We start from the raw sequence: 26,729 nt of genomic DNA, 5'->3' as shown, positions 1-26,729 counted from the left end.
CGAGCTTTAATAGCAAGTATTACATTTTGTTAAAACGTTAAAGAAATGGAATTTCGCGAAAAATGTAAAACGTTTTTTTTCTCCATATTATTGTTTTGAGTGCTCGATTATTTTCTGCTTGATTTTAAATTGGCTGCACCAGCACCGAAAGACGTGCGCGATCCAAATAACTTATAAATTACCCATCAATCCATGGTTGGACTCTATGAAAAACACATTCGCCAACCGCTCCCAGTCAACCACCATACTATAATCATACTATTATAAACACTCCTCGATTATTTGTTTGTATTTGGAATAAATTCAATGTTTGGCGGTTAAATTACAAAAAAGCAAAGACAACAAGTATAAATAAAAGAAATATTTAATAGAACTAATTTTTCTTCAAAAGTGTTATTTTACACTAAAGATTTTACACTTCCATAATGGCAGACGAACACTCCCTCTGTAGATTATCCTAGTATCAATGAGAGAGAGAGAGAGAGAGAGAGAGAGAGAGAGAGAGAGAGAGAGAGAGAGAGAGAGAGAGAGAGAGAGAGAGAGAGAGAGAGAGAGAGAGAGAGAGAGAGAGAGAGAGAGAGAGAGAGAGGAGTTGTGGAGAGGGGTGTGCGTGGGTGTCTGTCAATTAGTGAGCAGACTGACGGACAGAAAGACTGATGGACAGAAAGACAGACAGAAATGCTCCTGTGCTACATGCCAACCCCATCTGGGCTGGACGACACAGGCAGCGACACCAGGCACCGTGAGTCATCTGTAATCATCTAAATAAACCAAACAAAAACGCTCAACTCTCCAGCTCGGTCGTCACGGCAACGTCTCCCCTCGGAACCCGTCCAGCGTAGCAAGTGGTTGGGGTGGGGGGGGGGGGGGCAGACTCTAAACAGCGAGCCGGAGCAGTCTTTCTCTCTGGAGCTCAACAAGGTTAGAGGTGTGGGGCTGAAGAGGCGGGGCTAAGGTCAGGATACAGGAAGTGGGTTTGGGTCATAGCGCTGCTGCTCCTGCGTGCGTTCTTCTGCATTACGGCAAACAGGCAAAAATGCAGTTATAGCTAAGTAGAAAGCAGCCTAGCTAGCTAGCTAGCTAGCTTGAGAGAAATGTGGGAGGCAATGGTTGAGAGCAGGGAAGGGGCGTGGCTTCAAGGAGCCAGGGGTGTAGCTGAATGTGGAGGAGCCTGTTATGTGGGTGTGGCTTGAGGGAGGGGGTGTGGCTTGAGGGAAGGAGAAGGCGTGTGACTTCATGGGGATGGGGCGTGGCTTTAAGGGAGGGAGGGGGTGTGTCCTTCAGCGGCGGTAGACGCTGAATGCCACCAGGCTGAAGAAAATGGTGACGCCCACCAGGGAGGCAGTGGCAGGCGCGGTGAAGAAGTGCCGGTACTGGATCTGGCAGTACCACAGCACCGACAGCATGAGCAGAAACAGGGGCACCATCAGGCTGCCCACGTTGAGCGCCACCTGAACCTGGTGGGTGGGAGGGGCTCCCACTGGCGTGCTGCGCGCTGCATGCTGGGAGATGTGGCAGTGGAGCACACAGTTGTGGGCCAGGTTGAGGGAGGCCAGCGTCTGGGCGTCGTTCTGCAGCAGCTGGCCCTGGTAGATGAGCCTCACCTGGTGCTCCTGGCCCGCGAAGTACGTCCTGGTGGGGGAGGGTGGGGGGGGGGGGGGGGGGGGGGTGATGGCGGTCAGGTCGATCCTGGCTCAAGAGACTCTTTTTCACAGAGGCGTCACGTTAGGACAAACACAGGTGATGCTCCTAACACACTAATTATGGGTCTGCTGGTACTTGTATGTAAAAGGGCACAGGTAGTTGACTAACCGAGTGAAGACATCTATGTATATATGCCTATGTGGTCCATGGTCAATGTGTGCAATCTTCACTAGTTAAGTCTGCTACCTGTGAGTTACACTGGTGTTTGTCCTAATGTGATACCTCTGTGAAAAGGGTTTATTCCAAAATCAATTGTAAGTCAAGCTAATTGGCGTCGCTTTAGATAACAGCTTCTTCTTAATGACTTAATGTTATGTATCTATTGTATTGTATCTCTAAAGACCTTAATCACAAACTGGAGTTATCTAGTTTGCAACAATCTTTGCTTATCCTGTCTGCCTGGGCATTTCCTTGTTGCTGGGAAACTAGGGAAGTTAAAGGGGTAGTAAAGAAGAGGGGGCCAGGAGGACCAGACATTGGGAGGACAACAGAGAAAGGATAGCAGGGGAGACTTTAAATGAGGGGAGAAAATTGGAGGGTAGACTATTTGAAGTGAGAGGATCACAGACCAGATTATTTGAAATGAGAGTCCTGCAGGGTATAGTATTGCATTTAATGGCTTAGTATTGTGAATACTGCAGGATATAGTATTGTATTAGATAGTACAGTAGTGGGAGTACTGGGAGTACTACAGATTATAGTATTATGTTAGATAGTATAATATTGTATTATATTGTAGTCATAGTGTGAGTATTGCAGGGTACAGTATTGCTTTATATACTATTATAAAACATGATGTATTATAGAATTCTATATATATAGTATTATAATGTATTAGATAGTATAGTATTGTATTAGAGTATAGTATTGTACTAGAGTATAGTAGTGTGTACTGCAGGTTACAGTATTGTATTGGAGAGAATAGAGGTGAAGTACTGCAGGGTCTGGTATTGCATTAGAGAGTATAGGTGTATGAATACTGCAGGGAATAGTATTGTATTAGAGAGTTTAGTAGTGTGAGTACTGCAGGGAATAGTATTTGATTAGAGCCTATAGTATTGCATTAGAGTTTAGTAGTGCGAGTACTGCAGGGTACAGTATGTAGAGCATTGCGGTACCGTTTGATGTATCCGATAGTGTCCTGGGGCTCGACCTGGGCCAGCCTCTCTGTGTCGTTGAGAAACTTCAGGCGGACCACCATGTTCCTCTGCCCTTGGCCCTCCCCGCCTGCCTCAGGTGTGGACACCCCCTCTCTACGCCTCAGCCCATCTCCCAACACACTCCTCTCTCCTCCGTCCTCTCCCGCCTCCTCCTCCTCTCCGGCGGCATCTGCTCCTCCTCCTTCTCCACCATTTCCCCCTCCCTCACTCCTCTCCCCCTCCACGCCGTCCGTCTTGCCCTCCTCTCCGGGAGGCGGGGCCAGAGTCTGTGAGACGGCGTCGGTGGAGACGGTGGTGGTGGTGGTGGCGAGGGTGGCATGCTGTTCCAGAGAGGAGCTGGCGCTGGCAGCAGTGGGGGGGCTGAAGATGCTCTCTGCGGTTTCAGCGGTGTGGGTGGAGGCCCAGGCCAGGACCAGCACCATCAGGACCAGCAGGAGCCCAAACAGCAGGGTGACCTCATCTCCCACCCCCTCGATGAGCGCCATGACGGCGGGCCCCCGGGGACGCGGGCTCTGGCACTAAGGCAACGCAGGGCTCAGCAGCTGCAGGATTGAACACCATCATGTCACCACCAACACCATCATATCACCACCAACACCATCATAATACCACCAACACCATCATAACATCACCAACACCACCAAACCCATCATGTCACCACCAACACCACCATATGTTATGTTATGTTATGATGGGTTTGGTGGTGTTATGAAGGTGTTGGTGGCACCAACACCTTCATAACACCACCAACACCATCATGTCACCACAAACACCATCATAACACCACCAAACCCATGATATCACCTTCATAACACCCCAAACACCATAGTATCACCCCCAACAACATTATGACACCACCAACACCATCACCATCATAAGACTACCAAACCCATCATATCACCACCAACACCATCATAACACCACCAACACCATCATATCACTCTCATAACACCACCAACACCTTCATATCGACATCATGTCACCACCAGCACCATCATGTCACGACCTAGACCATCATAGCAACACCACCATGTCCCCACCAACACATATATCACTACCAGCATCCACACAAACATATCACCACCATCATCATATCCCCACCAGCATCCACTGCAGCAACAAGATTTCACCATCAGCATCCACAGCAACACCACCATATCACCACCAGCATCAACACCATCATGTCACCACCAGCATCACAAAGTCAAAACTACACGAGAATCAGCATCACCACGACATTACCAACATCACCGTCACATTCACGACATCACCATTTGTCAAACAATTGCATCACTACCAGAACCAAGACGTCGCCATCTGTCAAAGTGCACAGACGGGCACTGGTAGAACAAGAATGAAGACAACGGTAATCACTTTGGGTGGCGTCAGGCGTCATCATTTGACAGTCCAGCAGGTAAGCTGGTACGTAGTCAAATTTCCAACCCGGCATATTTCAGAATAAATCTGCAATCGTGTTATAACGTATAACTAGAAGATCGTGTTATATAAAGCAGACGTTAAAACACACACACGAGGGGTGTGTTGTTGCCTGACAGATATAATGGTCTTCAGGAGTAGTCGGCGATGCACCTGTAACTGATGACTCATAATAACACAGACACAAGATGCATCATTTTAACGGGGAAATAAACTGAGGTTACTCTTCATTATAGAAGGTCTCGTTCGGTAGTTTATAAGCCGAATGGTTGGTGTGTTTGGTTTCACCTACCAGAAGGATAGCGTTCATTATTATAACCTGTAACGTCAATACTCCTCTTGTTATTTAAGTAAAGCTTTCAGCTGACGCGACACTTAACATAAAACCATATTGTCGCTTTATAGATTCAGCTTGCTAACGGGAAGGCAATCGCCACTTCTATGTCAATGTACAAAATAAATCTGCCCACTAAAAAGCGACAATAAAAACACGTGTTGACGGGATGGAAAGGTTTGTATATCGCGTAGTTTGGACCAGTTTCAACAACCTGGTTAGCGAGTTCGACTCCAGTACGACTGCTGGTGTTGCTTCACCATCGCAGAAATAATCTCTCATCTACTTCACTCGTCGGTGTCGTGATGCGAAACCATCAGATTCGTAATGGTTTTTCGAAACAAATAAATGATCAAACAATCTTACTGTTAGTGTTAGAAACCACATTGTAGTTGACGTTAGCCAGCTGGCAAAATATTTCTGGCTTCCACTTCGCAGTACACACTTCCGGGTTGCTGGTCGACCGGACGTCTCACCGGTTTAATGCGCTGCTGGGAAAAGTAGTTTTCTCTTTTTGCTTCACTCCAACGCCACTAATCGCTGCTCTACTGTCTGGGCCAAACCCGTGGGACTGACTGCGAAACAGTCCAGCCTCTCTCGTATGGACCTGTCACGGACACATGGCGGTCTTTTTTCAGTATTAAAGGGAGCATAGTCTCTTCATCGTGGATTCATGCTCCACATACAGGCCGTCCAAACTGGACCTCATAGCAGGGCATACATTTGATATCTGATTATGAGTTTATCATTGAAATAGTTTTCAAAACAATATAGTTTCAGCGTTTTAATATGTGCATATATGGATGCACATATTACGGATAACATTTCAGAAAAAATATGAGATTTGAGGAAAATATGAAAAATACTAGTCAACTAGCCTTCAATAATATGGTATTAGTATAAGTTGTAGTCGTGTATCATATACGATCTAATCAAGGTCCATTCCATCAACTAAATCTGCACTCCCAAATAATGTGTGAAAAGCTCATCAAAAATGTCCTGAACTTTTATGGGACTATAGGCCTATTGATTACAACATAAACCACTGTCTGATCCCACGTTAGAGGAGAAGTGCCAAGAGGTCATGATCAGAACCGGTGAGCCTCCTGTTATAGTGCACACAGTTTCAGAGATTCCTTCCCACACGACACCACCACAACCACCACCCCGCATGGCCACAGTTTCCTGTCCACCCTGAGACGAATCTGTGCTGCTCAGATCTAGAACAGCCTCCCCCATTCTCGCGGTCAGATTGTACCTATACAGCCGTGTATGATAGGCCCACACTGCCAACAAGACTGGCAGTGGCTGCCGCAACGTAGGTCTTAAAGACTCTGAAGATGCAGGAATGTTGGATATTAAAGTCAAGGATACCTCGTCTAAAACGACTTCGGCTCAGTTTAGGTTTAACGTCTAAAAAGTAGCGGTCCGGTTGCAGCAAAGCGCTTTATTTGGTGAGTTGGGCGTGGCTTGCCTTTTCCCACACAACTTTCCCTGTGGTAAATCGCTGCTGTTTTATTCCTTTGGTTCTGGACTCGGAGAGATTTGTCATCTAGACCTAACGGATGTAATAACCGTGGTATAGGTATAGGTTATCATTAAGTCAACTCCTATTGTCCAAATAAACTCCTCTTTTGATAATAATTTGTTACTCAATTATGTGGTGTGTGAAGATTTCTCCCCTACTGGACATTCCAGGGACTGAAGGTGAGCCAATATGCCGAGATGAGAGCGTCTTCTTCCCGACTCTCCAGCTTCCCCTCCCGGGACTCACTCTGGAGCCGGTAAGTTAATAACGCCGCGAAGGCATTTTAATTCTTCAAACCTCTCTCTATTGATAGCCACACATGACTAAACGGTATGTTACATAGGCCTACCCAACACATAAATAGGCAATCCATGTACGACCCACTTATAACCTACCCCTAAGATAAAAAAAAGTGTTCGGAATACAATACCAACCACCACCAGTAGGCCACGCTGTTGCAACGTACAGGCGATATCACCGTTAATGTAATCGAAACGTGACGTCATCGTTAACCTGTTTCACATTAATGAATGCATTCTCTTTTTTCCATTAATGACGTTAGTAAATCTAAATAGCTCAGATATCATAGCGAATTGCATACGGGTTCTAATTCCATGAAAAATTACTTTTGTTGTTGAACAAAACAAACACAAAGCGGACGCAGGTTCCTTTAAATCCTACACTTTCTATAGGCGGAATAACGGAATGGATGGGCTGCAGCATATCCTTTATGGATTCACCAGAGAGGAGGGGGGACGGGGGGACGGACGCATGCGCACGGCCTTGTTTCTCCCCTCGTCTGCGCAAAGAAGAGCGTGCGTGCGTGTGCGTGTGCGAGCAGCAGACAGCCGGAGGAGAAGAAGACACTAGGGGGATAGGCAGAGAGGGAAGGCGGCACAGCGGCTGAATCATCACTAACAAAAACACTCCGCCTGGTTTTGTACCGTTTCACCCGTCGAGCCAGAGATAATTGCACGTCCGCCCTGGCGACGCGATGAGGACATTTATCTCCGGTCCGCACCGTTTGGAGACAACCGAACCGTTGTTTTTACAGCTGAGAGCGTAATTAGCGCACAGAGAAGGGCGGGCTCGCAGGAATTCAGCTATTTTGACTGCTGTCACCGGCCGCCGTTTGCCCCGAAACACACACCTCTGGCCCAGAGGATCCCCGCTTTTTTCTCCGTTTCATGTGATATATGCAATCCGCTCTCTCCCGACCGCTACTTGTATCTTCCACCGGTTTTCTCTCCTCCCGCCCGGGACCGACTCCGCCGTTGAAGGATGCCGGATCAGATCTCGGTATGCGAGTTCCTGTCGGAGACCACCGAGGACTACAATTCCCCCACCACGTCCAGCTTCACCACACGCCTGCAGAGCTGCCGAAACACCGTCACCGTGTTGGAGGAGGTGAGGCCCGCCTGTCTTGTTTTTACTCACCGCATACGAACGACCACAAAAAAAACACGTTAAATTTAATCACTAGCTGTTCCGCGACATTGAGGGGATGTTTCCACGACCTCTCCCTGTGGTGTGATAGCGGTCTGCGGTAAAGGTCCCTGGGCCTATCGATCTCAGACTGCACGTCGCATCTTTCCACGAAGAGGCAGTGGAGATACGGGCTAGTTCTAGTCTGTTGGTCTATTGTTGTGCTGGGAGGCTGAGGCAGGGAGATGCTGCTCTGCAGGCCGCTCTTCCTCATGTCCCTACAAGATGATTTGAGCTATGTTCTAGTTCGCCGCGGTGTATAATTATAAATTATAGGCACTTTATATTGACTACCGCTTCACATAAGCTGGACCTATAGTCTCTGTATATAACTAATCACGTAGGAGGTTTAAATACTTAATTGTGGGCAAATTCTCAGCGGTTTTGCTTGTGGGGTTTGGGATTTTGGGGGTGTCAGTCACATATTTGGTTCGTTTGATACGGAGACCTGTAGAGTTCGGGGTCTTTATGGCTTTGGACTTGAGACCCACATCTCAGTGCGGTCAGACTTCTGACTTCACAGTCAGTACGATGTGCAGATGCATGACGGGAAAGATAAAGGTGTAGCTTTGCCTTTGAGGGTCACCAGTAAGCTATCTGGTGCTAAGAGGAAGTGTCTTTCCCCTGATGTCAGCAGGTGTCTTGTTTTCTGAACATTATTAGAATCCTGAAACACCACCTGATGCTCTCAAAGTGAAAATCCTATTTTGTATTTGTAATTGGGAATTGAGCTCACTAAGGTATTGTGATGGGAAATATGAGGAAGACTGACCTGAACGGAGCAAAGGTCAGTTGGTCGGGTGAGAACAACTCAACTGATGATATCTTAGACGGACGGACGGACGTGGGTCATTTGGAGGGGCATCTGTGTGTGGTGGGGCATTGATATGTTTGGAGGCTCAAGGACGCATTGTTGTTGAGTTTAGTCTTGTGGTTTTTTTCTGCCCAGTAACATCTTAATTACTGCAGTCCATGCTATACAGACCGCGTCTGGCCCAAAACACCACTGTGGGTCGAAGACAGATGCTATAAATGTCTGTATCTGGGTCCTCCTGCCTTGTCCTGGTTTCTCCCTTCTTCCTGCTATTCTGTCTCATCGCCGTCTTCTTTGCTTGTTAAACTTTCACATTGTGTCCATCTTACACTCCTAGTCATTCTAGAAAGTCCCTCTGATATTATCATCTAAAGTTGTCTTCATTTTCTTGCTGTGTGCTTGGGAGTTTTACAGACTATAACTGGTATAAAGTCCTACTTATTGTGATACAGGTATTTGAGACTATAGCTCTGATACTTCTGTGATAAAAGTCCATATAACTGTGATGAAGGCCATACTAACTGTGGTATAGGTATTTGAGACTAACTGTGATAAAGGTCTTTGAGACTAACTGTGATATAGGGCTTTGAGATTGTGATAAAAGTCTTTGAGACTAACTGTGATAAAGGTCTTTGAGACTGTGATAAAGTACTCTGAGACTAACTGTGATAAAGAGCTTTGAGACTAACTGTGATAAAGAGCTTTGAGACTGACTGTGACATTACAACACCAATGTGCATATTATTTATGATTGTTGTTGGGGTTTGAACCGTAAAACAAGCTGGGATCTCTCTGTCTCTCTCTCTCTCTCCTTGAGCTCTCTCTCTATATCTCTGTCTCTCTCTCTCCTTGAGCTCTCTCTATGTCTCTGTCTCTCTCTCTCCTTGAGCTCTCTTGCTCTCTCTCTCTCTCTCTCACTCTCACTCTCTCTCCTTGCAATCTCTCTCTCTCCTTGTGCTCTCTCTCTCTCCTTGCGCTCTCTGTCTCCTTGCGCTCTCTCTCTCTCTCTCTCTCTCTCTCTCTCTCTCTCTCTCTCTCTCTCTCTCTCTCTCTCTCTCTCTCTCTCTCTCTCTCTCTCTCTCTCTCTCCATCCATCTCCTTGTAACTCTTTCTGTGTTTGCAGGCTTTAGACCAGGACCGCACTGCCCTACAGAAGGTCAAGAAGTCAGTGAAAGCTGTCTACAACTCTGGCCAAGGTAAAACCTGTCATTCCCAAATGCATCAGTATTGTGAGAAACATTTGTTGTATGTGTCAGTGCGATCTACATGTGTCTTGTAAGTGTTGGAGCTAGCATGCCATCTATATGTTTTTCTTTACCCACTAGCACTAACATGCCCTGTACAATATCGGTACAGTGTCTTTCTTTCTCCCAGCAGCTGCGCTAATGTATTTTGTTTGTGTGTTGTTTTCACGCAGACCACATCCAGAACGAGGAGAACTACAGCCAGGCTCTGGATAAGTTTGGCGGAAACTTCATGAGCCGGGACAATGTTGACCTGGGGACCGCCTTCATCACCTTCTCAGGCCTCATCAAGGAGCTGTCAGTGCTACTCAAAAACCTGGTGAGTCCCCCCCATCTCTGGTTCTAAGCGGCCATCTTGGTTCTAAACGTTAGCGGGGTGGGGTAACACCCAGCTAGCGTTTAGTACCAAGATGGAAGCAAGATGGCATAATTACTTGCATTACTATGCAATATGGTATAATATAAATGCATTCACAAACCAAGTGTCAAGAACATGTTTCATTCCTGGTTTTGCATGCATACATATGCTTAAACAAACCCACACGCACAGGATGGGAGTCAAGCCTGAATCCTGTTCTCAAATCAGTTCTGAATTACCCTATATGCTATATTATAAATGCCATTATATGTATTATATATGCTTTATGAAAGATTGCAACATTGACCTTATCTTACACCTGAGTGCCCCAGCTTCTGCATCCTGTACAGAGAGTGCTTTCCTCACCATTAAATGTATTGATTGTAGTTGGACTAATGTATTTAATATAGTGTAAAATCTATCTTTTAGTCCATCTCTGCCATTAGGCCTGTTTTACACAAAAGCTAAAAAGTCACTTGTTTATTAATAATTTATAAATGGTCTTTTATCCTCTCCTATCTCTTCTCTCCTATTATATCCCATTCTCTCCTCCCATCTTCTCTCCCTACTACCCCCTCTCCTCTCCTTACCACCCCCTCTCTTTCCTCTCCTGTCCTCTCCTCTCCTCTCCTCTCCTCTTCCCTCTCCCATGTAGCTGCAGAGTCTCAGTCATAATGTCGTCTTCTCCTTGGATTCTCTGTTGAAGGGAGACCTGAAGGGTGTGAAAGGAGTAAGAGCATCCTGGAATATATCACATTAGATGATATCACATTAGATGATATCCCATTAGATTATATCGCATTAGATTATATCACATTAGATTACATAATCTCACGTTAGATTATGTCGGACTAGGTACAATTGTTAACTCATATCTTAAATTTTGCCCTGTAAAGCCTTTAGTGTCAAATGTGGAGTTGTGGGGATAGATTATTTTAGTGGAATGCAGACAGTAACATTTTACTTTCTGGTCTCCAGGACATCAAGAAACCCTTTGACAAGGCCTGGAAGGACTATGAGACCAAGTTGTAAGTTGTCTGTTTACTTTTTGTTTGTAAAACAGCTTTGTTGTATTATTTCTGGTTGAGTGTAACCATGTGCTAATGTAACATATTTGTATCTGTCTGTCTGTCTTTCTGTCTGTCTGTCCCTCTGTCCCCCGCCTCTCTCTCTCTGTCTCCCTGTCTGTGTGTCTGCTGATTGGTCTTCCCATCTGTCTGTCTGCTGGTTGGGCTTACTGTTTGTCTGCACTGTCGGCCTGCCTGCATATCTGCTGGGTCTGTCTGCCTCTCTATCTTCCTGTCTGTCTATCTGCTGGTCTGTTTGTCTATCTCTCTGTCTATCTGCCTGTCTGTGTGTCTGCTGATCTGTCTTACCATCTGTCTGTGTACCTGCTGGTCTGTCTGTCTGTCTGTCTGTCCCTCAGCTCTAAGATAGAGAAGGAGAAGAGGGAACATGCTAAGCAGCATGGTATGATCCGTACAGAGATCACCGGAGCCGAGATCGCTGAGGAGATGGAGAAGGAGAGGAGACTGTTCCAACTGCAGATGTGTGAGGTCTGTCTGCCTGTCTTTCTGTCTGTCTGTCAATGTGTCTCTGTCTGCCTGTCTTTCTGTCAAAATGTCTGTCTGTGTCTGTTGGTCTGTCTTTCTGTCTGTGTGTCTGTGTGTCTCTGCCTGTCTTTGTCTTTCTGTCTGTCTGCATGTTAGCTACTGGTATATGATATGAGCTGTACTTTGGCTGCAGGATTTTAGCGATCTGATATGTAGCTGTATATTAGCTACATGATCTGAACTATATGATATTTAGCTGTACCTTAGCTACATGATGTTGGATTTATGAGATTCACCCCATGATATTTAGGTGTATGTTAGTTAAATGATGGTAGCTGCAGGAGGTTAGCCATAGCTTAGCTACATGTTGCTAGCTGGTGTGTCTAGTGAGTCCTGTACGCGTTTCTCTGTCTAACAGTACCTCATCAAGGTGAATGAGATCAAGACCAAAAAGGGGGTGGACCTGCTGCAGAACCTCATCAAGTATTACCACGCTCAGTGCAAGTAAGAACCACATCTAGCACACATCCAACACACTTCCAGCCGTTTGAGCTGCTTTATGGCCACTGCTGGTGTATGCATTTTATTTTTGTCATATTTGTAGAAATTCTCTTTACATCCCAAAATCAATCAGTTCATAAAATGCTCTGAAAAAAACTAAGAATGAATCCGGTCTTTGTGACTGTCGCAGGCTTGTATTAAGTCAGTCCAATCATTTAATTTGGCCCAAATTAAGTGATTGGATACCAGTCTGTCTCACTACTGGCTCGGCTTTCTGCACACACTCTCCGTGTGAGCATGACCGGAGTCTTCCATAAGGTAAGGTAGACCTATTGCTAAAGCTAGCAGGCTAGTCATGTGTTTTGGGGGAGTGCTTTGGAGGTATGCCTAAAGGGAAGGCTGGGATTCTTTCGGCTGGGAGACTTTTAAAATCAAGCTTACTCTTGCTGGTTTCTCAAAATTCCCATGCCTAGCTCACGTAAAAACATGTCAGCCTTCATGCGTCATCAATATGTAGAGGATCTGTATCTTATTCTTGATTTTAATAAACCTTAGGTTGGTTAAAGCGATACTACTGTTACGAGCAAGACCAATGGAGAACACAAATCTCAGACCAATGACGTCAATGGTACAACTTTTACGGGATGTTTTGTTGATGTTGATGTGGCAGACCGTGAATCTTCAATAAGTAGTCCTCGCATATATTCGAAAATAGTCTCTTGTGACAATTCCTGTTTCAGAAGTAGTTATTTCCATAATGCAGCATGGTGCAACTAAGACCTAGTCAGCTCAATTCAAATTTTGGACGAGAAGTCTTATTTCATGTCAAAGCAAACAAGGGATCTAAACGTAAATGTTGAGATCTTTGACGGCACAAGCTGTGAATGTAAAAATTGCAATGGTCATCTGGATTTAAAATAAAGAAAATAATCTAGATTCACGTTACTTATATATATAATTTGTGATATTTTATGTTGTTCTGTGCTGCATCTTATTCTTGTCTTCATGTCTTTATAGTTTTTTCCAGGACGGTCTGAAGACGGCTGATAAGTTGAAGCAGTACATTGAGAAACTGGCAACCGATCTGTCCAACGTAAGCATCAATCTCTTATTGCAAACAGTCAATTTAAAACCCTAGTTCTTATATTGTTACATGCAGCTCTGTAATTAAAATTAGGTTTATACCAAGTCAGACACAATTGCCCAATCAAAGATACTGTATATTCAGGGTAACCATAGTTGCCCCCATATCCCTGGGGGTACTCAGATGACCTTGACAGTTGTTTAGAGGTTTAGCCCTGCAAAATGTCTGGGAACCACTGGTGTAGGACATTCTCCCTGGTGCAGGCCTGCTGCCTGTCTGTCGGTCTCTGTCTGTCTGTCTGCATGTCTGTCTGTCTGGTGCAGGCCTCCTGCGCTGGCATAAAGCCGGGGACTCAGTGGCCTTGGAACGCGATGTCCGTGACACATGATAGCTGGAGAGGAGATGAAGAGAACTAATAACGATACCAAATCAAACTCCACACAAACTGAAACATTACAACACAACTTTTTGTTTTCATCACTGCTAGATTTTTTGAAATGCGTTTAGTCTGATAAGATTGGGAAAAAAATGATTGAGAAAAGGAAAAATCTTTGAGAAGGAACACCCATCCATCTTGGCAATGGCTTGTGATGGGTGTGATGGGTGACTTCCTGGAATGTTACATGTTGGTATTAATTATGGATTCTGTTTCCATTTGCCTTGCTAGACTAACAGGGGAAAGAAATCCATAAAGAGTCCCCTCATCTACTTTAAACAACAACATGATTTTGCTGCAGGTCCAATTTGCTGCAAAATATTTAGTCTGAATACTGCTACGGTTTACCTTTATATAAACCTTGTATCTGATTCCTTCTTATTGCATATGGGGTTTTGAATGTAACTGTTTTAAAGAGGAAACCTGAAAAAGGGGTCAACTTTTGCAATAAGCGATAACAATAAGGGATTAGGAAGTAAGGTTTGTATCAACAGAATGGTGAGGTGAGGTGTGAGGTAGAGGTCGAGGTGAAGGTGGGTCTTAACAAAAGGTCGAGGAGAAGGTGGGTCTTAACAAAAGGTCAAGGAGAAGGTGAAGGTGGGTCTTAACATAAGGTGGTGGGGAAGGTGTGTCTTAACAGAAGGTAGAGGTGGAGGAATATGTTGACTGAGGGAGGAGAGAGGTGTAGCTTCATGTCTGCTCTGCTCCATCCCCAGATCAAGCAGAGTCAAGACGAGGAGAAGAAGCAGCTGACTGCACTCAGAGAGCTCATCAAGGACTCCCTGCAGCTGGAGCAGAAGGAGGTAGGACACCCTCGGATACCCCCAGCTACCCAGGTGTACCCCAGGATACCCCAAGAGACCCCCAAATACCCAGGTGTACCCCAGGATACCCCAAGAGACCCCCAAATACCCAGGTGTACCCCAGGATACCCAAGAGACCCCCAAATACCCAGGTGTACACCAGGATAGCCCCAAATACCCAGGTGTACCCCCAGATACCCCCAAATACCCAGGTGTACCCCAGGATACCCCCAAATACCCAGGTGTACCCCAGGTGTACCTCAAGAGACCCCCACATACCCAGGTGTACCCCCAGATACCCAAGAGACCCCCAAATACCCAGATGTACCCCCAGATACCCCCAAATACCCAGGTGTACCCCAAGAGACCCCCAAATACCATGGTGTACCCCAGGATACCCAAAGAGTCCCCCAAATACCCAGGTGTACCCCCAGATACCCCCAAATACCCAGGTGTACCCCAGGACATCCCAGGGCGACCCAAAATACCCGGGTGTACTCCAGCATACCCCAAAATACCACAGTGTACCCTAGGATACTCAAGATAACCTGGGATACCCCCAAGATACCCCAAATTACCAAGACAAGACATGTGTGTGTGTGTGTGTGTTGGGGGGTGGGGGTTAATTACTACCCAATGGATGTGTTATCAGAACAGGATACACAGCGGCCGTTCATCAGAACGAAGGTGCTTACAGTTTTCTACGGCTGACATTATGCCTGCATGTCTGCCTCTCTGTCTGTCTGTCTCTCTCTGCTGTCTGGGACTGTAGTCGAGGAGAGTAAGTCATTAAGGATGTACATCATCAGCTTGTTGTTAGCCTGTTGGCGACCGTTGGTGTTGTATGTTGCATGGAGCTCGCAGCTTCCGCTGGTGGATGTGTTGAAGATATAAACGCACCAAATGTGTGGTCACATGAGCACACCTGGAGAGGGATTGCTGTTGAACAGAACTGTTACTTACTTACTTACTTTTTGAGCTAATAGTCCTGTTTGCTTTTTGTTAAAAACTAGTTTGAGGTCAACCTGGGTTGGGCAAACTCATCACTAAATTCTGCGTGTGTTTATGTTGCCGTTGTACACGTCATGTGACACACAGTGCTGATGCTTATAAAGCATGCTTTGTGTGTGTGTGTATGTGTGTTATTTATGCATATGTGGTTTTCACTAGCGACAGCAACTACTTTGACTAGGTGTTCATATTTCATATTTTGTCCACTATAACACTGCTACTGTGCATGGCTGCGCCGTGTGATTGGTGGAGCATGTGGTTGTCATGGTTACGTAGCGCCTTGCATCTGTGACAGTTTGTCGTCGCTGCTCTCTGCTTCTACGGTACTGTGCCCTTAAGATAATACTAATCAATACATTATTTTATCATGTATTCCATATGATGAGTTTCCATAGCACAGCACTGTATTTGCAGCATACTTTTCATCCATGTTTCCTCAAATATACAAATATTTTGTTACTACAATATAGTGTGTGTGTTTGCGTGTGTTCTTGTGTGTGTGTGCGTGCTTGTGCGTATGTGCGTGGTTGTTTCTTTGGTTGTGTGTGTGTTCGTGTGTGCCTGCTTATGTGTGCGCGTGTGTGTGTGTAGGACTCCCAGAGCAGACAGGCTGGGTACAGCATGCACCAGCTTCAGGGGAACAAGGAGTTTGGCTGTGAGAAGAAAGGCTACCTCTTAAAGAAAAGTGATGGGTAGGCACACACACACACACACACACACACACACACACACACACACACACACACACACACACACACACACAATGTGACTCATAGCTTGTTTCCCCCCCTAGGATAAGAAAGGTCTGGCAGAGGAGGAAGTGCTCCGTCAAGAGTGGGATCCTTACCATCTCCCACGCAACAGTAAGAACTACATCCCCCACAATGCAACGCTCTTGCTTTCAATACTATAACGATTTGTTGTCCTTTGTGAATAATACTGTTGCTGCAGAAAGTCACTGGTGTGTGTGTGTGTGTGTGTGTGTGTGTGTGTGTTTGTGTCCATCTCTCTTTCTGTCTGTCTCTCTCTGCCTGTCTGTCTGTCCTCCAGTCCAACAGGCAGCCTGTAAGACTGAACCTGTTGACCTGTCAGGTGAAACCAGGCGGGGATGACAAAAAATGCTTTGACCTCATTTCCTGTGAGTAGACAGCGTACATTCCTTCCTTCCTTAAAGCTAGGGTAGGCAATAGAGTAGGAAACCAGCCTTCCTTAAAGATAGGATAGGCAATATAGTAGGAAACCAGCCTTCCTTAAAGCTAGGGTAGGCAATATAGTAGGAAACCAGCCTTCCTTAAAGCTTGAGTAGGCAACATAGTAGGAAATCAGCCTTAAGCTAGTGTGCAACAAGCGCACGGTCAGAGTGCACGCAGGTAGCCAGGTAGCTCGGTAGACAGACAGCTGGGCCATCCAATTATTTCATTGCGGCTGAATCAAATGATTGGCCGGCTTGTTACAGGCCTGCGACAGCCACAGAAAGCTGATCTTTTATTTAAACATTTTTGGAGCATTTCATTTAGCGATTGCTGTCGTGACACCCGTAGCTTTTAAGGGAAATTTAGTCGCACAGTCGAACAGTCCATGGTCCAAAACACAGCCACTGCCTTTATAGTCGCCGTTTGACTGTGGCTTGTCAGTTTGTGCATTCTGCTTGTGAACCTTAACATTTTCAGAGGTGTGTGACACACACACAAAACACAGTATGAACAGTGCTCACGCCGGTGCAACAGGTCACGCACGGCGACTATGAATTAGGTTTTAGCTAGCTAACCGAATACTAATCATCTGTTTGCTCCCCGGTGCCTCCCAATAGTTGAGAGATGAGTTAAATAATACTATCTATAAACTACTGAACTCTAACTCTTGTTTTGTTCCCGTTGTTCCAGATAACAGAACGTACCACTTCCAGGCCGAGGATGAGCAGGAGTTTGTCATGTAAGACGTGTCCTGGCTCACAGTCCTACTCAGGATTTGTCATGTGGATGGAACTCATTCAACACAAATCTAATCACTACTCCCTGCTCTCTCCTCTCTGTCTGTCGCTATGTCTCTCTGTGTCCTCCTGTCTGTCTGTCTGTCTGTCTGTTTGTCGTTCTGCCTCCCTCCCTCTCCCCATCGCTCCCTCCGTCCTTCCGTATTTTCCTCCTTCCCTCCCTCCCTTCCGTTTCTCCCATATTCTCCCTCTCCCTCCCTCCCTCCCTCCCTCTCCAGATGGATCTCAGTGCTGACCAACAGCAAGGAGGAGGCACTGAACGTGGCATTCCAGGGAGGAGGAGCTCAGAGTACGGCGGGGGACAGCTCCATGGAGGAGCTGACCAGGAGCGTCATCGAGGAGGTGCTCAGGATGCCCGGCAACGACTCCTGCTGTGACTGCGGAGCGGCAGGTAGGAGCGCACCAGGTTTACCATTGGCAATGTTTAACCATGAACAAGACCGAATGGTGAACGCCGGGAAGGGAATGAACATCGGCGGGTAGCGGGGAGAGTGAGCGATGGGTGAGGTTCTTCCCCCTGTGTTGCAGACCCCCGCTGGATCTCCACCAACCTGGGGGTGGTCACCTGCATCGAGTGCTCGGGCATCCACAGGGAGATGGGCGTCCACGTTTCCCGCATCCAGTCCCTGGAGCTGGACAAGCTGGGCACCTCGGAGCTGCTGGTACGCCCTGCTGGGTCCCTGTCTGACTGACGGCTTGTCTGTCTGCTCACCTGTCTGTGTCTTTGTCCGTCTGTCCTGTCTGACTGAGGGGTCGTCTGTCTGTTCACATGTCTGTTTGTCTGTTTGTTTGTCTGTCTGTCTGTCTGCATGCATGTCTGTCTGTGTTTCACACTGTCTGCGTGTCTACCTGTTTCTCTGACCTTCTGTCTGTGTATCTCTCTATATCTAACCTGTCTGTTTCTCTGACCCCCTGTCTGTGTGTTTCTCTGTCTGTCTGTTCACCTGGCTGTGTCTGTCAGACTATATGTCAATGTCGTTAACAAATTGTTTACAATGTTTTGAATGTCAAACTCAATGAAAAGTTGATGCAGGAAAATAACTTTATTAATCAATAATAATAAAAATGTTTTCTTCTTTCTAAATCGCGTTCATCTCAGGTTGCTAAGAATGTTGGGAACAGTAGTTTCAATGAGATCCTGGAAGGGAACCTTCCCTCGGCATCCCCTAAGCCCAGCCCGTCCAGCGACATGTGAGTAACTTATAAGCAACGAGTACAGGAGGAGAAACCAGCAAGTTAGTTACCTATAAGCAACAAGTATAGGAGGACAAACCAGCAATTTAGTAACCTATAAGCAACAAGTATTTCTGGTCTTCGCTTTATTAGCAAACACAACTCCAAAATCCATATTTTCACACGTACCCCCTGGAACCGGCTTACGTGACAACAACAAATGACATAACAAATACACAGGGCAGTGGACAACATGACCACAAAAAACACAGCCATTATCCACCAACATTTAACATTCATTTAAAATAAAAACTTGTGATGGAAGGTTCTTATTCAGATATTCAGATATTCAGTAGTTGATGCAGATCATCAACTACAAAAACTAGAAACTGGTTGTCGTTTTTAATGGCGTGTCCTTCCCAGGTCTGTGAGGAGGGAGTACATCAACGCCAAATACATCGACCACAAGTTCACCAGGCGGACCGCTGCCATGGCGACGGGCCGGGTGGCGGAGGTGTACGATGCGGTGCGCTCTCGAGACCTGCTGTCACTCATCAAGCTGTACGCAGAGGGGGCGGAGCTACTGGAGCCGCTGCCCGATGCTGAGAAGGTGTGGCTGGTGTTAGCGCTGTGTTAGCATGTCCCATTTAATCACTTTCTTTATTGTTTTAGTTTAGCAGGAAGCATATTCAGTTAGCATGTTGTATTAGCATATTCAGTTAGCATGTTGCGTTAGCATATTCAGTTAGCATGTTGCGTTAGTGTGAACATGTTGTGTTGGTTTCACCAGTTGTATTGTCCTGCTGGCATGTTTTGATGACGCCTCCACCGTGTGTATGTTTGGTGTGTTCTTCAGGAGTCTGGAGAGACGGTGCTTCACTACTGTGTGAGGACCTCTGACCACACTTCCCTCCACCTGGTCGACTTCCTGGTCCAGAACAGGTAGTTACTTCCCTCTTATTAAGCGGCTGTCCCGATGGAAGGACACCTCAATTAATTTGTTAAAAGAAAAAGGCTGTTGGGGGCCGTGGCCTCAAAACACCCCCTACCTATGGTGTCACATCACAGACGTGTCCTGGCGGTTCATGGGATGCGGGGCCGTAATGCTGTGTCTCTGTGTGTCGCCCTCTAGTGGTAATCTGGACCGCCAGACGGAGAGCGGGAACACGGCTCTCCACTACTGCTGTCTGTACGAGAAACACCAGTGTGTCAAGTTGCTACTCAGGGGCAAACCTGCCATTGACATCGGTAGGATATGCTAGGCCAGGCTATGCTTTGCTATGTTACCCTAGGCTATGTCAGGACATGCTATGCTTGACTATTTTAAACTAATCTAAGTCGTGTCTGATTGGTATGTATTTCAGTATCGATGGTATGTGTCTACAAATTAACTGAAATGATTACATGGTCACAATGAATCGAGGACTCACTACCCCTTTCTCCTCACAGCCAATCAGAGTGGAGAGACGGCTCTGGACATCGCCAGGAGACTGAGGAATGGCCAGTGTGAGGAACCGGTATGTACCAACCCACAGGAACATCAGCGTCTCACCCTAACCAGCTGTGTCACCACTCTGACTCTCTCTCTGCCCCTATGTCTCTCTCTCTCTCTCTCTCTGCCCCTTTGTCTCTCTATCTCTCTCCCCCTATGTCTCTCTCTCTCTCTCTCTCTCTTTCTCTCTCTCTCTCTCTCTCTCTCTCTCTCTCTCTCTCTCTCTCTCTCTGACCTCTCTCTCTGTCTGCCCCTTGTCTCTTTAGCTGCTGGAGGCTGCTTCTGGCAGGTTTAATCCTCACGTCCACGTGGAGTTTGACTGGAACCTCCGCATGGAGGAGCTGGACGACAGCGATGACGAGCTGGACGACAAGGTAGAGAGAGGGAGAGATTGATAAAGTGTTTACGTATCAAGACTCTCTTCTCCAGTGAAACGATAATATATTTAATATAGTCAATGTATTATAGATGGTGTATGTATAAAAAATTCAGGAAGGTATATATATTAAAGATGGGGTGTAAGTCCAGAGAGTGTAATGTGAGATGGTTTATGTAATATTTGATATGTATTAAAGGTGGAGTGTAGGTCTATGTATTAAAGGGGGTGTATGTATCATTCCTCAGTGTAGTCCAGTGAAGAGATGGTCTATGTAATATAGTATATGTATTAAAGGTGCAGTGTGAGTCTATGTATTAAAGGTGCAGTGTGAGTCTATGCATTAAAGGTGCAGTGTGAGTCTATGCATTAAAGGTGCAGTGTGAGTCTATGTATTAAAGGTGCAGTGTGAGTCTATGTATTAAAGGTGCAGTGTGAGTCTATGTATTAAAGGGGGTGTTCGTATCATTCCTCAGTGTAGTCCGGTGAAGAAGGACCGCTCCCCCCGCCCTCAGAGCTTCTGTCAGAGCTTCTCCTCCAGCGGGTCCTCGCAGGATAAACTCGGTCTCCCTGGAGGCTTTGCCCCCCACCGGGACAAGCAGCGGCTGTCGTACGGCGCCTTCGCTAACCCCGTGTTCAGCAGCTCCACCGACCAGCCTCCGTCCCCCGGGCCCGACTCAGGGACCCCGGCCCCCGTCAGGAACCTGGGGAAAGGTACGAGGAGGGGACCAAATGTTTATAATACATGTAATAACACAATGGTTATAATACATGTAATAACACAAAGGTTATAGTACATGTAATAACACAATGGTTATAATACATGTAATAACACAATGGTTATAATACATGTAATAACACAAAGGTTATAGTACATGTAATAACACAATGGTTATAATACATGTAATAACACAATGGTTATAATGCATGTAATAACACAATGGTTATAATGCATGTAATAACACAAAGGTTATAGTACATGTAATAACACAATGGTTATAATACATGTAATAACACAATGGTTATAATACATGTAATAACACAATGGTTATAATGCATGTAATAACACAATGGTTATAGTACATGTAATAACACAATGGTTATAGTACATGTAATAACACAATGGTTATAATACATGTAATAACACAATGGTTATAATACATGTAATAACACAATGGTTATAATACATGAAATAATAGAACAAGAATAAAAAGGATGATGATACAACATTTACTCATAAATAAGATAGAAATAAAGAAGAAAAATTATTAATGTACAAAACAGTCATGATATGTTTAAAAGTTACGTTAATGCGCATAATGTAGCATAAATGTTAATTATAATGTGCAAATATGTTGAATAATACAGATAATTAAAACAAGTGTGTAATAAATGGCCCGCCCCCCTCCAGGTATCCCGGCTGACCCGCCCACCTCGCTGCCTCTTAACCCCGCCCCCTGTGGAACAGCAGGTGGAAGCTCCACCCTCAAGAAGAGACCTCCACCACCCCCACCCGAACACAAGCGCACCATGTCCGACCCCCCCAGCCCTGTGATGCAAGGTCACCACAGCAAGGGTGTGTGTGTGTGTGTGTGTGTGTGTGTGTGTGTGTGTGTGTACACAGCTTCTATAGAAATTATCTTTCTTTTTTTAAGACACACACAGACACACTCAGAAACAGCCTGTGACCTTTGACCCCATATGTGACTAACGTCGTCTCTTGTCTCCCTCCACAGGAAGTGACTTCACTCCCTCAACAGGAAGTGACTTCAGCCAGACAGGAAGCAGAAGCTCACCTGGTAACAAGTTTGAGGGACACCAGCAGCAGCAAAGGTACACACACAGAGACACACACACACACACACACACGCACACACACACTTACGCACACACACGGAACAAAATATATTAACGTGTTTTAAACAGAGAAATAGGAGATTTTAAAGTAGACTGTTTTAAGGTCTGTGATGTAAACTTGACCTTTAACCTTTTGTCTGTCACAGCACCAACACTAGTAACACAAAGTCCACTCTGGGACCACGAGTTCTTCCCAAACTACCTCAGAAAGGTAACCCCTCTGTCTAAGTATCACTATCTCTTTATCTGTCAATCTCTTTTACTCCCCAATTGACTACATAAAGTTAATCCACTCTCTTAATCCTCTCTCTCTCTCTCTCTCTCTCTCTCTCTCTCTCTCTCTCTCTCTCTCTCTCTCTGGTGTTCCAGTGGCTCTAAGGAAGATCGACACAGTCCACCTCCCCTCGTTGGACAAGCCCTCGCAGCCCGCCCAGAGGCCCTCCCCCTCGCCCTCCGACCCCGCCCAGAAGTCCCCGCCCTTCATCGACGCCTCCCCTAAGCCCCCCCCCACGCCCGTGGACCCCACCCAGCAGAGACTCCCATTGGCCGAGAAGCCGTCGCTGGCTGACCTGCCGCCCAAACCCCAACTGAAAGACCTGCCCCCCAAGCCCCAGCTTGCCCAGCGACCCCGGCTCTCCGGCCCGCCCCCTCACGCCGCCGCCGCCGTCACCACGGAGACGACGAGCTCCGGCGTGAACGACAGCAAGCCTGTCCAGCAGGGGGAGCCGGAGGAGCAGGAGACCAATGGGACCCCGTCGGACGCCGTGGAAACGCCCATCCCTCTACCGCGCAAACTCAACACGGTGAGATGGAGTTGCTTGTTACCATGGAGACCGTTAACGCCGCAGATATTTTCCGCTTGCCGGATGCAATCACTTGATGCGGCGGAAAGGAATCTTAATATGGGACAATGATTAAAGGTACACTATGCGACTCGGCTCGTACACACTGCGTCTGGTAGACGCTCACTTCAAGGCTACAGCGATCCAGGCTAATTGCCCCGACTCTCCAGCAGCCTGGAGAAGTCTCATGGGACGTTTTGTTTCCCTGGCATTGCTTTCAGAGGGTGGGCGGGGCTTGGAGAGAGGGAGGGGGAGGGGTTTAGAGAGATTAAGGAGCAGGAGGGCTGTGGAGCGAGTAAGGAGAGGGAGGCGTGAGGAGAGAGTTGGGAGATTGAGGGGTAAGCGAGGTTTTATTTTTCCCCCCCAAATTTGCAATGGAGCTAGATTGAAATCACAAACCTTGCATAAGGTACCTTTAACTTGATACAAGGTACGCATCAGTGTCTTTTTTGTCAATTGCTCGTTACTATGGAAACATTAACTTGTGGGAGGACTTATCGTGGAGTATAGTAACGTTACGGTGCCCCTCCCCCCCCCCCCCCCGGCTGCAGGGCAAGGTCAAGACACGCCGCGTGAAGACCATCTACGACTGCCAGGCGGACAACGACGACGAGCTCACCTTCGCGGAGGGGGAGGTGATCGTGGTGACGGGGGAGGAGGACCAGGAGTGGTGGGTAGGTACCAGCATGCGCGCACACACACACACACACACACACACACACACACACACACACACACACACACACACACACACACACACACGGACGAAGGAACGCACACGGACGAAGGAACACACACACACACACACACACACACACATACACACACCGTATGTGTATGTGTGTGAGTGTGTGTGTTTGTGCATGTGTGTGCGTGAGTTATTGAGTGAGTGTACAATTTTGATTGTACGATTCTATGGATTTTAAAGCATAAAGTAATGTTTGCATTAATGATGTCTATTATATTCTTCTAGATTAAGTTTATGTTTGTGTTTATGTTCAGGTGAGCGGGGAAGTTTAGGATGTGGTTAAAGTCAGGCATATACATCTGGGGGGTGGGGGAGGAGGTGTAAGCAATGCATCATGGGAATAATCTCTTCCAGATCGGGCACGTCGAGGGCCACCCGGAGCGCCGTGGTGTCTTCCCCCTGTCCTTCGTCCACATCCTGTCAGACTGACAGACAGCTCGGCGGTCGCCTCCCAAAAGCACAAACCCCGCCCCCGACACGCCCCCCCCCCACCCTACCCCTGGGCGGTTCCGGCACGGTTCTGTGTAAATAGCTGCTGTAGCAAAAAGAAGCCGGCTGGATTTGTCCCTGCCAGTGTGTTCCCATAGTAACCCAGCATGCTCGCACTGGCTGGGAGGCTCTGTAACTGTATAGCTAATGTATAGCGACCAAGACATCTCTTATCTGTGCAGACGTATACCCCACCTGTACATGTACAGCCATGTGTACATAGCAAGGAGAGTGTGTGTGTGTGTGTGTGTGTGTGTGTGTGTGTGTTGGTGTGTGTGTGTGTATGTTGAACCCATCTAGATCTCCACAGTATTATATACGTCTTATGTCTCGCTACACCCCCCTTCCCCCCCACCCTCCCGGAGGATTTCCTGGAGTAGCTTCTGGAAGATATTTATTCCATGGTCCGTAGTAAATGAATCAAGTATCGGACTGGAGTTTACACTGCAGTGATAGGGAATTGACTGGATTTCACTGGACTTTACCAACACAATAGTACTTCCTAGCAGGCTTCTGCTTCTACACATCCCATAATACGAGGGGGTCGCCTGACAGTATTATATCTTGAATAACAGAACATTGTGAGGAAATTCTGTCCCCTGCAATGCTGCACACAATCCGTTGTCACGGCAATGCTCGATAACTCCTGTAGATTTCCTTAAATTAATATGTAGTATGATGTATGGTGTGTGTAACGTCAATATGTTTATTGGAATCCAAGCTGAAAGGTTCTCTGTTCAATCCCCAATCTCCTTGACCTGAAAGCATCCTTCAGCAAGATGTCTAACCCCTACCTGCTCCTTAATGACCTGTCTCTGTACTGTCTAACTCCTACCTGCTCCTTAATGACCTGTCTCTGTATTCACTGTCTAACCCCTACCTGTTCCTTAATGACCCGTGTCTGTACTGTCTAACCCCTACCTGCTCCTTAATGACCCGTCTCTGTACTGTCTAACCCCTACCTGCTCCTTAATGACCTGTCTCTGTGCTGTCTTACCCCTACCTGCTCCTTAATGACCTGTCTCTGTGCTGTCTTACCCCTACCTGCTCCTTAATGACCTGTCTCTGTACTGTCTAACCCCTACCTTCTCCTTAACTACCCATCTCTGTAACCCCTGCTAAGGGGGTCTTGGATGGCAGAATCAGTGCTACCTATGGGCTCTGTCCTATGTGTTACTTGGTGCTTGACTGGGTAGCGATCCACTTAAGGCACGCTGCATAATAGGGTTTCCTAAATGACTTGGAAGACATTGGGGGCTGGGGCGGAGGTCGGGGTAGTGAGTGGTCCATAGGGTTAAGTTAGGGTTATTGTAGGGTTAGTGTCTGTGTGTTTAGAAGTGCAGGGCCTTTCTAGAAGAATGGTGTTAAGGTGGTTTACTGCACCCCCTCTACCCCATGTCAGACCTAAGTCCCACCCCCTTTAACCGGTAGTGACCAATAAACAACGTGACCCTCTTTGAAATGACGTAGAAATCGACCAATCAGAATACCCAACATCACAACGTCTTTGGTTGCTGTAGTGGTTGTGTGTTTGCTAAAGAAATGTGGTGTTGTTGTGTATAGTTTGAATGGGCAGTGACCGCTGTGGCTGACGAAGCTGGTCATGTGACCAGGAAGAAGTTTCATTGGTGCATAGTGGATGTGACCTCATCTCTCTAGGAAGGATCATGACTTGAGGATATAATCCGTTACATTGTATTAAGAACCACTTTGCTATATATCTACAGTGATTTCACAGAACGGATTATTTGAATGGCCCTACGGGTCTACGGGTCGTGTGTGGAATGGTTTCATCTCCACTTTGAAATAAGGGTTTCTAATTCTTGTGTACCAAGTAGAGGTCCGAAGATGCTGTACAAGACCCAAGCCCAAAGGGACCAGGCACTGTCTTATATAAGGCCCAAGACCGCAGCAGAGTCTGAAGGACCTTCAAGCGACCTCCATCCAGAAAAAAAACAGTTATATAACTAACTGATGAAAAGACACGCAGCATGTGCTGTTTGACTCACCATCGAATCTCGTTACCAATCATTTGTTTGTGCTATAATCTTTATTGGATTACCTTGAATGTTTTTAGACATAAAATAATTTATAATAATTATAATAACGATAGTCTAAAATAATTTATTAAAGTTGAATGAAAAAAAAACACAAACCACTTTTGGGCCCATGGCAGTTTTCAATTCAGACCCAAACCCGATCAGAAGTAGATTACTAGACAAGACTGTATCCAAGAACCCATTTGGTTCCGATCCCACACCACCAGGTTTGTTTCGGCTGTGCTCGGCTGGGGTGGTCCAAAGACCCCTC

The 26,729-nt window shown here is 46.4% G+C and overlaps 2 protein-coding genes across 2 annotated transcripts; one reads left to right on the top strand and one right to left on the bottom strand.

Annotated features, from left to right (window-relative positions):
- Positions 1-346: 346 nt before the first annotated feature.
- tmub1 (transmembrane and ubiquitin-like domain containing 1) lies at positions 347-5,091 on the bottom strand. Its single transcript, XM_084480725.1, has 3 exons — positions 5,002-5,091; positions 2,823-3,406; positions 347-1,632 (listed from the first exon to the last, which is right to left on the bottom strand). The coding sequence occupies exons 2-3, from the start codon at positions 3,347-3,349 to the stop codon at positions 1,281-1,283; spliced, it is 879 nt and encodes a 292-aa protein (XP_084336851.1). The 5' UTR covers positions 3,350-3,406; positions 5,002-5,091; the 3' UTR covers positions 347-1,280.
- Positions 5,092-6,338: 1,247 nt separating this feature from the next.
- Positions 6,339-24,700, top strand: asap1a (ArfGAP with SH3 domain, ankyrin repeat and PH domain 1a). The gene is made up of 29 exons (XM_084480567.1): positions 6,339-6,419; positions 7,444-7,570; positions 9,586-9,658; positions 9,880-10,025; positions 10,720-10,794; positions 11,043-11,092; positions 11,491-11,620; positions 12,036-12,121; positions 13,136-13,211; positions 14,355-14,441; positions 16,044-16,144; positions 16,246-16,315; positions 16,503-16,590; positions 17,336-17,384; positions 17,661-17,833; positions 17,971-18,104; positions 18,542-18,633; positions 19,039-19,225; positions 19,472-19,557; positions 19,748-19,863; positions 20,065-20,132; positions 20,374-20,481; positions 20,960-21,197; positions 21,895-22,059; positions 22,220-22,316; positions 22,487-22,551; positions 22,710-23,143; positions 23,734-23,856; positions 24,285-24,700. The coding sequence occupies exons 1-29, from the start codon at positions 6,361-6,363 to the stop codon at positions 24,357-24,359; spliced, it is 3,378 nt and encodes a 1,125-aa protein (XP_084336693.1). The 5' UTR covers positions 6,339-6,360; the 3' UTR covers positions 24,360-24,700.
- The last annotated feature ends 2,029 nt before the right edge of the window (positions 24,701-26,729 follow it).

Source organism: Micromesistius poutassou (genome assembly GCF_964030765.1).
Source record: "Micromesistius poutassou genome assembly, chromosome: 16".
Lineage (NCBI taxonomy): Eukaryota > Metazoa > Chordata > Actinopteri > Gadiformes > Gadidae > Micromesistius > Micromesistius poutassou.
Note: the sequence above shows the minus strand (reverse complement) of the source record. Positions and strands in the feature narration are given on the sequence as shown.

Bases quoted from the DNA above. Each gene is read 5' to 3' on its own strand.
- asap1a (XM_084480567.1), top strand. From the start codon at position 6,361: ATGAGAGCGTCTTCTTCCCGACTCTCCAGCTTCCCCTCCCGGGACTCA. The intron at 17,834-17,970 runs GTAGGAGCGCAC...CCTGTGTTGCAG, and splicing joins CTGTGACTGCGGAGCGGCAG to ACCCCCGCTGGATCTCCACC. The intron at 22,060-22,219 runs GTGTGTGTGTGT...CTCCCTCCACAG, and splicing joins GCAAGGTCACCACAGCAAGG to GAAGTGACTTCACTCCCTCA.
- tmub1 (XM_084480725.1), bottom strand. From the start codon at position 3,349: ATGGCGCTCATCGAGGGGGTGGGAGATGAGGTCACCCTGCTGTTTGGG. The intron at 1,633-2,822 runs GTACCGCAATGC...CTCCCCCACCAG, and splicing joins ACTATCGGATACATCAAACG to GACGTACTTCGCGGGCCAGG.